Source organism: Dermacentor silvarum, chromosome 7 (assembly GCF_013339745.2).
Source record: "Dermacentor silvarum isolate Dsil-2018 chromosome 7, BIME_Dsil_1.4, whole genome shotgun sequence".
Taxonomy (NCBI): Eukaryota; Metazoa; Arthropoda; class Arachnida; order Ixodida; family Ixodidae; genus Dermacentor; species Dermacentor silvarum.
Genome location: NC_051160.1, coordinates 55606797 through 55621174, shown reverse-complemented (window position 1 = coordinate 55621174; position 14378 = coordinate 55606797). Strand labels below are relative to the sequence as shown.

The 14378-nt window shown below is 46.7% G+C and overlaps 1 protein-coding gene across 2 annotated transcripts in view; it reads right to left on the bottom strand.

The window, feature by feature from the left end:
- The window catches only part of LOC119458053 (T-complex protein 1 subunit delta), a 79811-nt gene that overhangs the window by 51009 nt on the left and 14424 nt on the right, over positions 1-14378 (bottom strand). For both annotated transcript variants that reach the window (XM_037719850.2, XM_037719849.2), the window contains exons 5-7: positions 12637-12901; positions 1662-1797; positions 463-938 (exon numbers count right to left, since the gene is read on the bottom strand). In XM_037719850.2, the coding sequence (XP_037575778.1) occupies positions 463-938; positions 1662-1797; positions 12637-12901 (877 nt within the window). The remainder of the gene's footprint in view (positions 1-462; positions 939-1661; positions 1798-12636; positions 12902-14378) is intronic.

Here is a 14378-nt window from a genome sequence, read left to right as displayed (position 1 = left end):
GACCAAAATTACAGCACACTATGCTGCACGCAACTTCTATTAAACCATATCCTTACAACATGCTAAGCTCTTTTCAGGCACCTTTGCATTGTTTCCCACAGACACAGTAAAAGCAAAGCTCAGGTTAACATGAACTAGTTCCCCCTGTGTACAGCGGATAACACACAGTTCTGCCACCAACTCACGTTCTGAAACTGCTTCGATCTTTGGGCATATCTGAAGGCTGAACTGTGGGTGTCCGTTGATTACTGCACCACCAGTGAGTGACAAAAATGAGTCTTAGTTCTGGCACGACAGACTATACTGACTACAGCTGCGTGTACACAGAGTTGTGTATTCTGTGCTCCTTCATACTTGGCTATCTGTCTAAGTACGAATTAGGTGATCCACTCTATACAGCAGGCCTCCCCTGCATTAGCACAAAATCCTGCCTGTAGGTCAGGACAGCACCGGACAACTCACCTGCGCTTGACGAGGCAGCGCACCACGCAGAGGGCGTCGTGTAGTGACCGCTCTGCCTCCTCGAGCACCAGCTTGTTGGAGCCACGGACCAGGATGCTGACGGTGCGACCCGGGTTGGCCACGCCCGTCACGCGCACATACTTGGAGCTGCCCGTGGTCACCTCCTCGACGAGCTCGGCCGAGCCCAGCGCGTCTGCGGTGAAGTGGTCGAGCGAGGCGATGGGGCGGCAGCCCAGGCTGCGGCACACAAACTCGATGTCCTCCCGCTCAATGTCCTTGACAACGAGGATCTTGGTCTTGGCGAGGAAGTGCAGCGCCAGGTCGCTCAGGGCGTCGCGCAGGATGGACTTCTGCACCAGGAGGACATTGCAGCCGGCCTTCTTGATCTGCTTGATGATGTTGAGGATGTAGGTGCGCTCCTCCCGCAGCACCCGGTCCATGGCCGTGTAGTCACTCACGATCACCTGGTGGTCCATCTGCAAGGCAAGGTCACAAGCAGCACCAGAGGGCATGAAGTGCTGTCCAGTTTGGAAGCTGGGACAACAAAACAAGACACCAACTCGAAACTGAGGTTCACTCTGGCAATACCATACTTTGCCGACTTGACTATATAGAGTACGCAGTCTATACACCAGTTTAAATGCTGAAAGTTTCGCAGGGGGTGAACTATGTATAAGTGTGGACTATACGTGATTATTTTTTAATGTTGGAGGTCCAGGTAAACAAGGCCAGACTACACCTGCAAATTTTTCCTGCACTCAATCACGTAGCAAAATCAGTTTCGTAATGACCGTCACTGCGCAGGAGCAATACCTTCAGCTCACGATATGCAAGCGAGTGCTGATAATGGCTCTTGCTACGACAGCCCCGACGAGTGTTTTTCAAAGGCTTTAGAATTGACTCCTTTATATGCAGTCTAAAAAGGACCCAAGCTTTGACTCCGATTTAGTTGCCGGAACAGTAACGCAGAGCCCATAATAACGTTTTGATAATCCTGGAGCAAGTTTCCAGGTGCGGCTAGTCTAGAAAACCAATTAATAATTAATGACCGTACCAATACATTTTTTACACAATGACATTCCAGCCTTTCTTCTGTACGAATGTACTCTCCGTGGCCAGAAATAAAGGGGAGCAAGTTCTCATTTTTCCTTTATGTGGAGGGGTGTTATGGCATTGCTAATGCCACACGGTGAACTCACATCAGTTTTCGGGGGAGAGATGCAGAACTGGATGAGGCCAATCTTGGCCTTCTCCACACGGTGAGGGCCCCCGCTGCCAGCCACCTTCTGAGTGAACACCAGACCATCAACCAGCTCCATGTCCTCCACCGTGCCACTGAAAAACAGCAACACAAGGTCAAGCAAGTTTCACCACACGTATTGATGCAATGTTTAATGCCCACATTTGCTGGCTCTGGAAGCCTTTTTTCATCGTAGCTGCAAAATGGACTGCAGGCTGTGAGCATGCCAAACCCTTGTAGCTTCGTGACATTTTCAGGGTTTCAGGAAAATAGGCCATGGTATAATAACCACATTTACGTGCAAACCACAGTGCGCAAAAAAAGCAAATGGGCATGCAAGCTGTCCTTGGCTTGCTTCATTTCACCGTTATGCACCATGTCACGGGCAGCACCACTTGCTCGCCATACTGCAACCACCAGCTGTGCGTGCTCCTAACTTTGACGTCAGTTTGTACTGGAAACCTTTGAAAACGCCAAATAACTAATTCTAGCCAAGGCAAGTACTGAATAAAGTAATGTGCTTGAATAGCCTGCAGCTGACAGCACGCACTTTTTGCTTGTTGTCAATGCTTCGGTGGGAAAAGTTGCACGAGCTATTATACAACGAAAAAACTACCATCGCCTGCTCACTTAGTCCGAGCTTTACTTATTTATTTGGCAAATGAGATAAGGCTTGCAAAAAAAAAAAAAAAATGGGGGGGGGGGGGGCAGCAGTTGCAGCACGACAATGGCGAAACTTCCATTTAAATGCTGACTTGTGCATCTTCCACTCCTGGGGCACATCAGCAAGGCTCACTGACATCAGACATAGCACTTTCAGACATTGCTCACTGCTGGCATTAAAACAAGATTATTTAATTTTTCTTGCATCTAGCTTGTGAATGTATGCCCAATTTAGCCCTGCTTGGTACAATCCTGTCATGGCAGATGAACATGAGGAAAGCTCTCCGCAGGCAAATTTACCGTGACAAATGCTTTCGTAGGCAGAAAGTCACATGACACGAAGTCTGCATTCCATGGCAGGGTGCACAGTTTGAATAGTTGACGCAGCAGGCACAAGGAGGCAGCCCCATTGCCTCAAGGGGGCCTACAAAAATAAAAAGTTCTCTCTCTCCCCGAAGGCAGGCCCAAGACTAAAAAATTGCAGTGCTAAAATGATTTTTCTTATTGGCCAATGCCTTTTTCAGGCACACGCAATGTCAGAACACTTACTATCAGTTGGTGCCCTGCCAGGTGTCACGAGAACGAAATTTTTTCCATGAACCGACCCTTCCGTAAACCACTGGCTAAGAATAGCTGTCCCACACCCATCTGTCCACACATCAGAATGTTTGCAAAGAAAGATCACCGTGTAGACTCATAAGTGTCCTAAGGCGTGTGGGCAAATATTCATCACGTGTGTGGCAGACAGAAACAGGACAGCAAAACAGTCAAACATCTTATCCTGCATGACTGCCAGGACGCCTCAGTTTAACAGGACAATAAAGAGAAAAAATATTTGAGGTGGGTTCATAAGTTAGCCTTCCACAAAGACCATTAGAGTTACAGAATGGATATTAAGAGAAGGGAAGTGCAGTCGAGGACGGCAGAAAACTAGGTGGGGTGATGAAGTTGGGAAATTTGCAGGCATAAGCTGGAATCGGCTAGCACAAGGGGTAATTGGAGATCACAGGGAGAGGCCTTCGTTCTGCAGTTGACATAAATAGGCTGATGATGATGAATACCAAAACGGGCTAGCCCGTCTTACCACAAGACAAGCTCGGTAAGCAAAAAAGACGATGCAAAAAAAAAAAAAGGACGGCGTGAATTTCAATGGCCTTCAAGTTCCCACAAAACACGTTGTGATGTCTTGGACTTCGCCGGCGTCTGCCCAAGCATAGCTAATTCCTTAACAGCACGGATAGACTTCATTGCTTTCAGCAAGAGGCAATGACTGAAGTTAAGAATTGTCAGAAACTCTGTCAAATTGCCAGACGTTACGCCGCAAAATTGTAAAATTGGAACTTATAACTTCATTTTCTATTCTAGTAACCAAACCATCAGCACAAAATAAAGAAGAACAAAGTTCTAGAAGAATTGATCAATATAAACTGATATAGTGTGTGTTCTTTAGTGCCCCTTTAAAAGCTTACGGCAGCCACTTGACCTGAGTTGCAAAGTTAATGTCGCATGCAACATCTGAACAAGTGTCATATGCATGTCTGCATGTCAAGTAGATACTAGAACACTGAAGCACGGGATTGAAAGAATATCTATTATAATGTGTTGAGCTTTTCGCATTGACATCATTGTACTATGGCACAAATCAATGGCTTGGACGATTGGCGTGTCTGTAGCTAGACACAAGCAGATGCCTTCAGACAAAAACAAAATCAATCTCTTTATTATGGCATATCGTAATGAGTGCTGCAGAATATGAAAGGCTTGTAGCACTCTGTTGGCATGCTCAAGAAATGCCTACAAGCTGAGAGACCACGAAGAATGCAAGTACTGAAAGCGACGCCCTAACTTGACTGTGCATATGCAGCAGGTTATGGCGGCTGCCGTTAAGACTGCAAAGCATGTACCATAAGCTCATTTGTTAGTTTGTTATGAGGCCAGACGGGCGGGCACATGGCGGGCGTTGCATAGCAAGGCCAAGGGGATGGACACTGCTGTAGTGGATCGGCTAATTGGACCTAGACTCTAGACTTCCTATGGGAGCATGCTTATTGGGGATGGACTCCTTGTGCATTCGCCCACACTATTTGCAAACCCATGTGCATTACCAGCGAGAGGTTAGCTTTTCTGTAACGCTTAGTAGTCAGAGCCTACCTTATGCGCTAATTTTCACCATGACACATGCATGCTAAGCAACACAAAAGAGAGCACAGCTGAGACAGAAACAAATGCAATGAAATGCATCTGCTCTTGCAAGGCAAGCAATATATATTCAATTTATTTTGAATATTAGAGCAACTTTGTATGCTTCTCAAACCGAATACTCTTGCACCCATAATTTTTTTTCATAGAGATCCTTCCATTATAAGACAGGCTAAAACTAGCTGCCCAAAGCCATCAGTCCACACATCAGAATGTTTGTAAAGAAAGATCACCGTGGAGACTCAGAAGTGTCCTAAGGCGTGTGGGCAAATATTCATCACGTGCGTGGCCGACAAGCCGCAACAGGACAGCAAAACAAAGGCTTTTTTTACTCACATTGAACATGAATACAGAATAAGGACATGTCGCATTTGTCAGAAAGTTTCTTCAATTTTAATATGTTGTAACATTAGAATTATGGAAGCCTTTACAGCACAAGCTAGCTGCCAAAAGCCATCAGTCCACACATCAGAATGTTTGTAAAGAAAGATCACCGTGGAGACTCAGAAGTGTCCTAAGGCGTGTGGGCAAATATTCATCACGTGCGTGGCCGACAAGCCGCAACAGGACAGCAAAACAAAGGCTTTTTTTACTCACATTGAACATGAATACAGAATAAGGACATGTAGACGCATTTGTCAGCAAGTTTCTTCACTTTTATATGTTGTAACATAAGAATTAGGGAAGCCTTTACAGCACAAGCTTGTTTAGTTGACCCTTGTTAATTTGGAGAATTAAGCGATTCACAGCGTCTGGTCTCTCCCAACTTGCACGTTTATTTACAGCATGAACTGTCCGTGCCATTTGTCATCAAGCAATGAGCTGACGAGCACAGGTAGCACCGCAGAGCCAATGATAATGTAGCTGGGCAAAAGCTGCGCTAGTACTTAACTAACAGGAATTGCTGCTGTACTCTTCATACAATCACTGTTAGGTAAAAGAGGTGCACAAACACAGCCTATTTTCTTGCTCTGTGTTAAGCGGCTCATGCATGCAGGACTCCTGCAGCCCAGCACATACAGCAAGCCCTTTCTATGTTTTTTCTCTTTTTCATACCAGGGCCAAGAGGGCAGCCGAAGCCAGAGGGTTCCTGGATTAAGGAACCTTCCCACCTCAGGGTGATACCGGGCCTTGCTCGGGACAGTTTCACGAATAAACGTTTTTCTCTCTCTCATACGAGACATTTGAACCACTCACTGTCGGTGAATTAACGCAACCATGAATATAATTCACGATATGAAGGTGAGGGAGGGCACATTTGATTATTATCTATTGTACCGTGACTACGGGTGCGCAATGAACACATGCTTGTATGTTTAGCATAGTGAAATGTGTGGAAGCATTGTGGTAGCAGCCACCGCAGATTGCCTGTCACCTGCGGAATCTGTACTAGCCTCACAGAATGAGACATTAATTTAAGCCTAATACAATCGGTTTTGTTCGTACCGTCTCCAGTTCGTGTTACATCGGTGTCGCGGAATGAGACATCAATTTAGGCCTGATACAATCGGTTTTGTTCGTAGCGTCTCCAGTTCGTGTTACATCGATGTAGTTTCGACTCTAATGTTTAGACCAGACTTCATACTGCCGTTGGCGACCAGTTGCGCAGCGGTGCAACAACACCCTCAAGTAATTGCGCATATTGGGGTATTCTGCTTTAAAATTTCCCAGTAATGTTTCCTTCAGTGAATATAGTACAAGTCCTGGGTCATGCTCAAGCACGGCGACAATTCACCCACCGCCTAACATGTCGCAAATGGAGCGCAGTGTGCTGCACTGAGGGGGTTTCACCGGGTGGTAACCACCTCTTCCTTTTTTCTACCAGAAACTGGCTCAGACTAGCTGTCCCACGGCTGTATGTATGTCCACACATCAGAATGTTTGCAAAGAAAGGTCACCGTGGAGACTCAGAAGTGTCCTAAGGCGTGTGGGCAAATATTCATCACGTGCGTGGCAAGACAACCGCAACTGGACAGTAACCAAATAAAATGCTTTTAGACATTCTGCCAGAATGGCTGACCGCTATGACAGCTAGTGTTAAATATAAAGCTTAACAATTTCCTGTCCGCAGGGAAAAACAGCCCTATTTGAGTAGTCTGGTGACTTTCTTTCCTATCAGAGAGCACGCTTGATACTAAAGTTTATAGTATCAAATTGAAGAGGAAGAAGTTTTCTTTCTAACAGTATTACTCCCCAAAAACATGATTATTAAAAAGCATATGGAAAAAAATCAACAAAAATTTTGTAGAAAACAAGGTTTTATAAAAACTCTATTGTTGCTTCGCACAGAAACCTTTCTTTTAAATTTCAGAATTACACATTCAATGCAATGGACCTGCGCGATATTCCACCAAATATCATATTTCTATGTAAATTTTTTTTTTAGATATAAAGAATGTTAACACTAGTGTGATGCCAAGGCTGACCCCTGCCATCTTTTTGCAAGAAACATGTTAACACCCTGTAGATAAGAACTGTGACCTTTAGAACATGCAGGATATCTTAATATCGGCACACAGCAACATTGAAGCGGTTCGGCAAGAAAGCAAGACTCCGTTCGGAAATTTGACAAACCAAAGTTGTCTTTCGGGCCACTGCTGCTTCCAAAAAGTCGCACGCAGAAGCATTAGAACCGGCAGAAATGCGACGTTTCTGTGCATGAGCGGTGCGCGACGCCGACACCATCTCGGAAAGTATGAGCGCTCAATGTGCCGACCACAGCCCTTCTCCGGAGGCACTTTTGAAATCCGCATGTAATAGAAAAAGAAAACCAAAAATTAAATCTGACTAAATAGTTCCTAAATAACCCAATAAATGGTGCTAGCTGCAGAGAGCGCTTGGAAAGCTGAAAAATACTAATTTGCAATGGTCGATAGCGGGCTATCCATGGGAATAAGTGCGGACAGGAATGTGTTAAGAGAAGTTTCGTCCGAGAGCAAAATTTTTTTTTTGAGAACTGCTTTTTCGAGCTATGATAGAGTAAAACCTTGTTAATTTGAAGTTCGCCAGATGGTGAAAAATCTTCAAATCAGGTGGATTTTAAAATTATCCATCAGAAAGGAAAAAAAGAAGTATAAAGCTGACCTGCGCGACCGACACATGCATGTCACGTTTAGTACTTCACGCATAACATGACTACTCGAAGTAATCATTGATCCTGGATTGTTTGCTACAGTATTTCATTGCACCAAGGGTCATGATCTCTAGCCCACTAATCATGCACAGCCTCTCAGTCACCACCGCCACAAACCACTAAGCTGCGGACGACGTTCAGACTCGATAACCGTCACTAAAGCAAGCCCACAAGTGGGCTGATAATCGTCCCTGCCATCACCTACAAGCACACTGCCAAGGACTTTGTCTTCCACATTCATGTATGACATCTGCAAGTCTGCCTCTATGTTCAAATAGTCGGCAAAGCCCTAGTCAGCCTAGTTTGTCACTCCCGTCGCCATCTTTGCACACTATCAGAAAGCATGTGGCCCAGATTTTTTATGCGGTAGAAAACATGACAGCACGTGACGCAGCTGATACTCGCACAGGAAGAACGATAAATAAAAAAGCAAAGGTGGCACATTTATTATGATGATCACTTCCTTCTTTGTAGCGGGCTTCCCAAAAATTGGCATGTGCCGCCACACAACATAACTTTGCGCAGCTGTACGGTTTATCAGCACCCACATCACAGAATCTGGCGCTCACTTGATTGGTGGTGTCCGAATAGCAGTGCCAGTGATGCCTCCCTTGGATCCCATCTCAAAAGTCGCGTATTTATGTACTGCAAGTGCCAGAAGCAATTAAGGCGAGATAGAAGCAACTGAAAGAGCCAAAAACTAGTCATGGCTGCTGTGTCACGTCCTGCCACAGCAGCCATGCAAAGGCAGAAGCACTTCGCAGCATGCCAATCTCCGAGGCCACAACTGGAATTTACGAATTATCTGGATAGATGCGCGTGGGCAGTCCAAATTATCCGGTATATTTGGCATTGCAAATTACGGGGCTGCACAATTTCTACTGCCATCTGTACACACATCAGAATGTTTGCAAAGAAAGATCACCGCAGAGACTCATAAGTGTCCTAAGGCGTATGGTCAACAATTCATCACATGTGTGGCAGACAGCTGCAGCACGACAGCTAAGTGCAGACATCCTATCCTCGCTATAGCTTGCCAGCAGGCAGAAAGCTTTAAACATATGTGCTACAGAATGAGCTAAACTGCCAATGTTTCAGTCAATGTGGCATGTAACATCGGGGCCAGTGTAAAACACGTGCATCAAATGTTAGGTATATAGATACAGTAGAACCTTGTTGATACGATCCCGTTACGTACAATTTCCTGAAGCCAACGTTTGCAATCAAGAACAAAAAAAAAAAAAAAAGTTCACGAACAATTACTCAGTAATGTGAAATCTATGCGCAGCTCTTTAGATGTTTTGATTTTGCGGCGTGGGTGCGTTTCACAGCAGTCGCCACAGACCAACCTCCGGTCATGCACTGCTTTGTTTCCGATTACGGTATCGAGAGAGGCGTTCACTGCACACTTTACCGATGAGGTCATCGGCGAACAAACGGCAGTGCGCTACTGTGGTGCCACCTCTTAGTTGACACAGACAGACCTGCACTGTTTCCTCAGTAGCTACTCTCCTCCTCCTCATACTTCCGCTGTACCTTCCGCTTTGCTCCTCTCACTCTTCGCTATCACTGTCATTCATTCTCCGCATACGCTCTCTTTCATCCTCCTCCGTGACAATAGATTGTTCGCTCGGTTACGCTGACAGCGACACCGCTCAACGGACGAACGGGCAGTTAAGAGCTGCCCTGTAAAAATGGCCAAATAAAGGTACACATTTTTTACCGGTTCATGTGTTCCCGGAAAACATAATCTTACGCCACCAACATTCAGCACATTGCCATAATTCCAATCGTATCATACATTTTCTGGCCGCTAGATCCCATGTAAACAAGAAAAGGTGCAAGGCGCACTGCCATCGACAACAGTAGCCGCCTGCTGTGGCAGCTTCCCCACGGTACTCGCCTGCCCGTATCATCTGAAAACGCCATTGTGCATTCTGTTTCTTATTCTGGTACCAGCAAATCTCCTCCTGGGTCATGGCATGCTGCATTCACAGCTATTGCTGCCAACCCTATCGCGATAAGCATCTTCACTTATCTGTTTCGCAGCGCGTAGGGCGTGGTGCCATTGGAAGCGTACTGCATGCTTTTAGTAGGCAATAACCCAACCACACCGCCGTTCCCTGTAGCAGGCGGCGTGATGTGCGCATCACGTTTCGCTCCTGCGGCATCCGGCATTGCCAAACAGTGTGATTTCGTTGGTTTCCACATCCCGCGTGAGAACGCTATGCAATAGGAAACCAACAAAACGCATCTCGGGCAGTCGAAGCCCTGCCAGCTCGACGCGAGTCGGCGTCTCATGCAGCAACGATTCGCGCAACGCTGCAAATTCTGTAGATGTCAACTACAGTTGAGTGTCAAATTTTTTAGTTACTTAGAGTTGCAAGTTTTCCCGATTAGAATGTGTTTTCTTGAATTTTTTTCTAAAATGCATGAATGAGGTTCTACTGAATTCACTAAAGCATAGCATTGAAAGACCATCTTTACGATCTTTTTGAGCTTCTGCCATTGTAAAAGGCAACGGCATTACTTTATTCCCTAAACACCATTTTTCGTGCCTTCGTGCGGGGAAAATTTGTCATTGCTCTTTTCAAATAGATTTGCATTAGTGCATTATTGCTACTTCACTGACAAAGGTAATCTACATTATGATAGTAAGAAGGAAAAACTGCGTGATCTTGGCTTGTTTCTTCTGCATGATTGATGACATCAAGCAGCACTCCAAAGAAGCTAAATCATGCAATGCAGCTTCATCATCCTGCGCGCCAACGGGACACAAGACGTCGAACGCATCCATCACCTCTCACAGCAGGTACGTCAAACAGCGGATCTGCCTCTGATGCACCTCCCTTGTCACCGTGATCTTACAAGGTTTCAACAAGCGCCGCATCTGACATTTCTTCATTACATACGGTGCCATTGTCAGCACACAAAAATATGTTAAGTTCAATGTCGTTGAGCACACCACCATTCGCACGTAGCACAACCGACACTTCGGTGACATCAGATGGGTTTTCAGGCTCCTCTGTCTTCGCAGAATCCAGCTTGACCGACCTTTATTTCGGCCTTGGCGAAGCAATTTGACACCGTCTTCCCGCGCAGCAAGCATCTCGATCGCTTGATATATGTTTATCTTCGTTTGCCATTCAAAACGGATGTCCAGAAGGATCTTATCTATCATCCGACGGCAGTAGCATGATTTGAAGCTGTTGATAATTCCTTTGTCCAATGGCCGTATTAGGGATGTGCAATTGGGAGGAAAATATACCAACTTGATGTTTGACAGCTAAAGGCCGTCGACGTGGTGCGCAGAGCAGTTGTCTAGCAGCAAGCAGACTTGGTGGCCTCGATGCTTGACGTCTTCGTTAAACTCTTTCAACCAGTTGGAAAAGATCACCTGCGACATCCACGCTTTTGAATTGGCCACATATTTAACTCGCATTCGCTTTATTCCCATGAAGCATCTGGGCTGGGAACTTTTCCCAATAACTAACGGGATTCGCTTGTCACTGCCATCGCTGTTGGTACAAAGCAAAAACGTCACACGAAGTTTCGCTTTGCTTGCCCCCGCGGCAGTCTGCTTCAAGTGCCAGCGTGCGATTTGGCAGCATCTGATAAAACAGCGCCGTCTCATCAGTGCTGTAGACGTCAGCCGCCTCGTAGCGGCTCAAAACACCAGGCAGCTTCTCAGCCACCCACGATACACAAGCATCACTGTCGGCAGAAGCAGACTCGCCGCTAATGATTTTCCCGACAACTCCGTTTCGGCTCTTAAATCCTTGCAACCAGCTGTTGCTTGCTTTGAAATCCTCGTGGCCCAGGATGCACGCAAAATCCCTCACTTTTTGCTGCAACATCGCGCTCCTTAGGGACACGTTTCGTGCCCCTGTGTCTGAAAACCGCGTAAACACGGCTTTGTCTACTTCGGCGGAAGTTGACAACTTCATCCTTTTTTTCTTTGAACTTGTACCCGACTCCACTACACTGCAAATGCTATCTTTCGCATTCAAGATAGTCGACAGGGTGCTGGCTGGTATGTTGAAACGGGCGGCGACATCCTTCTTGTTGCCCTCGGCAACCGCATTCGCAATTGAAAGCGTGTCCTTGAAACACAACTTAGCGCTTCCCTCGCCGAACTTAGTCTAAGTGAACAAACACCGTGAGAAATGAGCAATACACTGCTGAAGTTAACACTCTCGTCATGTCCGCTCTCACGTTCGCACACCTGCCAGCATACAATAAAGAACCAACTTTGGTGCCATGCTAACACGCGTAAGCCTAAAGAAACTGAAACACAGGAAGGTACGGTAGTGACACCTGGTGTCGCGATGCATAAGCGAAAAATGCAGAGGCTATCCGCTTGTCGCAGAGCAGCGCTGGGGAACTACCGACTTTCATCGTCATTGCCACACACTGAATAGATTGCGCTGGCTCGTGGTTATCGCATGCGTTCCTCTCGCGATCGGCCGCTTGCCTTATTTATCAATTACAAAAGTTATGCATTTACCCAAATTTTTGGTAGAGCTACTGCTCACAATAATAAATGAGCGTCAAATTCGTTACATCAAGGTCAATTGCCACAATGCCTTCGTTACCTGGAGGTCAGAAATACATGGGCTTCTATGGGAGTGGCGTTGGGGAATGAAAAAAATTTCGTTAAATCCAGGAATTCGTTTCGTAGAGGTTCGTTACCTCCTGGTTTAACTGTATAAACAGATGATATAGCTCGGTTGGCACCATAACCTCAATCTATGCTTGGAGAAACCAAAGCACTGTTTGCTCAGAATTGGTTAATTAACAGATATTAAGCCTATATATCTTGCTGCGACACCTGCAGGTGTGACTGTGCAGTATGATGAAACCAAGATCCAAGCTTCGTGAAGAAGAGCCCGTATCTACCGGCCCTACAGGACACCCAGAAGTAAAAGACTGAACTGACCCAAGTATGCGGGTGACCTTGATGTCCCGCAGGTCCACGTTCGTGTCCTTCGCTGGGTCCACCACCCTAAGCACTGCATCCACAGCTATGGGCGCCAGTTGGGAAGCGTGCTGCGACACAACCTTGGAGTTGAGAGCCGTGGTAGCACTCTTGAGCAGTGACTCCCGGTCCGCCAGGTCCAGGGGGTGCGACATACCTGTGAGGACCTCTACAGCCATAGTCGCTGCCGACTGGAATGAGTCCGAGATGGTTGTGGGGTGGATACCTATAAGAAGATGGCGCAATCCACTGAGTCACTGTCCTCAGCCTATTTCTTTTCTTTTAAATACTGGGGTTTTATGTGCCAAAACCACTATCTGAATATGAGGGGGGACTTCGGAAAAATTTGGGCTACCTGGGGTTTTTTAATGTGCACCTAATCAAAGTAGACGGGTGTTTTCGCATTTTGCCCCCATAGCCTATTTCTAACCGTCCACAACTGGAATCTCTTAGCGATTTCCTATTAGTATTGCAATCCTACCTACATCAGTTCACTCCGTCCCAAGTCTGCTAATCCTATAATCTCAATACCATACCTGCCAACCTCAAGACTGTCAAATTCGTAAACTCGCGACCGGGGGGGGGGGGGGGGGCGTGCACGGGAATTCTGCCGAGGAGTACGATTGGAAGTACTGTTAGAGTCTAGTACTGACGAGGCTTCGAGCACGCCATCACACTTCGCAGCCTCTACGGCTACAAAACACCGGAGTGCCGGAGTCGCACTGCGCCCGATGCAGCAGCACGTCGCACAAAAAAAAAAAAAAAAAAAAAAAAAAAGCGAGGCCCACAAAACAGGTCATACAGTAAAAGTTCGTTAATTCGGATTTCACGGGACCGAAACAAATGTCCCAATTAACCGAATGTCGAAGTATCGAGGGTATCAAGAAAACAATAAATAAATGCTTACTACGTCAACACGCTCTTATTTGCAGTATGAATCAGCAAATTGTTTCTATTTTGCATAAACGCAATGCGGAAGCTGCAATTCTCGTCATCTCGCGACTGATTAGAGCTCGCAGCGGCGAAGGTTTCGCGACTTCCTTCACATTGCGGCCGCGGCGCGCGTGTTCATCTGAGACGCGTTTTTCACTAGCGCGCGCACATCCCGTTTATTTTTTCGCCAATGTCGCCGGGTCGCCGCCCATCGCGATGTAGACGGTGCGCCTCTTCCTCTTCACAACCGCAATCTCTCTCCATCCTCGACAGCTTTGCACTGAGTAAAAACGAAACTATTGCTTACCGCAACCGCTGTCAACGTGATCATGCACGGCGACCTTGCGGTTCTGAAGGCGCGCGGCCGACGCACGCATAGTCAAACCGAAACTACCGTTTGCTGCAACTGCGGACGAAACCGCTGTCGATATCGCCGCGATCATGCATGCATGGCGACTACCAAGTTATGAAGGCACGCGGCCGACGTGCGTACCGAGTCAAAGCGAAACTACTGTTTGCCACAACCGCAGCGGACGGAATCGCGGCCGCTATCAAGACGATCATGGATGGTAACTACGCAGTCATGAAGGCACGCGGCCAACGCGGTGCTATGTGCGGCGGTAAACGCAAGCTAGGCACGAATAGGAACAAATAGGCACGAAGCCTTCCGGCGTTGTTGTCATTCCAGTACTCCGTCGCTTCGTTTCGGTGGACGCTAACGTTGTTTTGGCGCGGTCCATTCATGTTTCGGAAGGTGGCGTGGCTTAGAG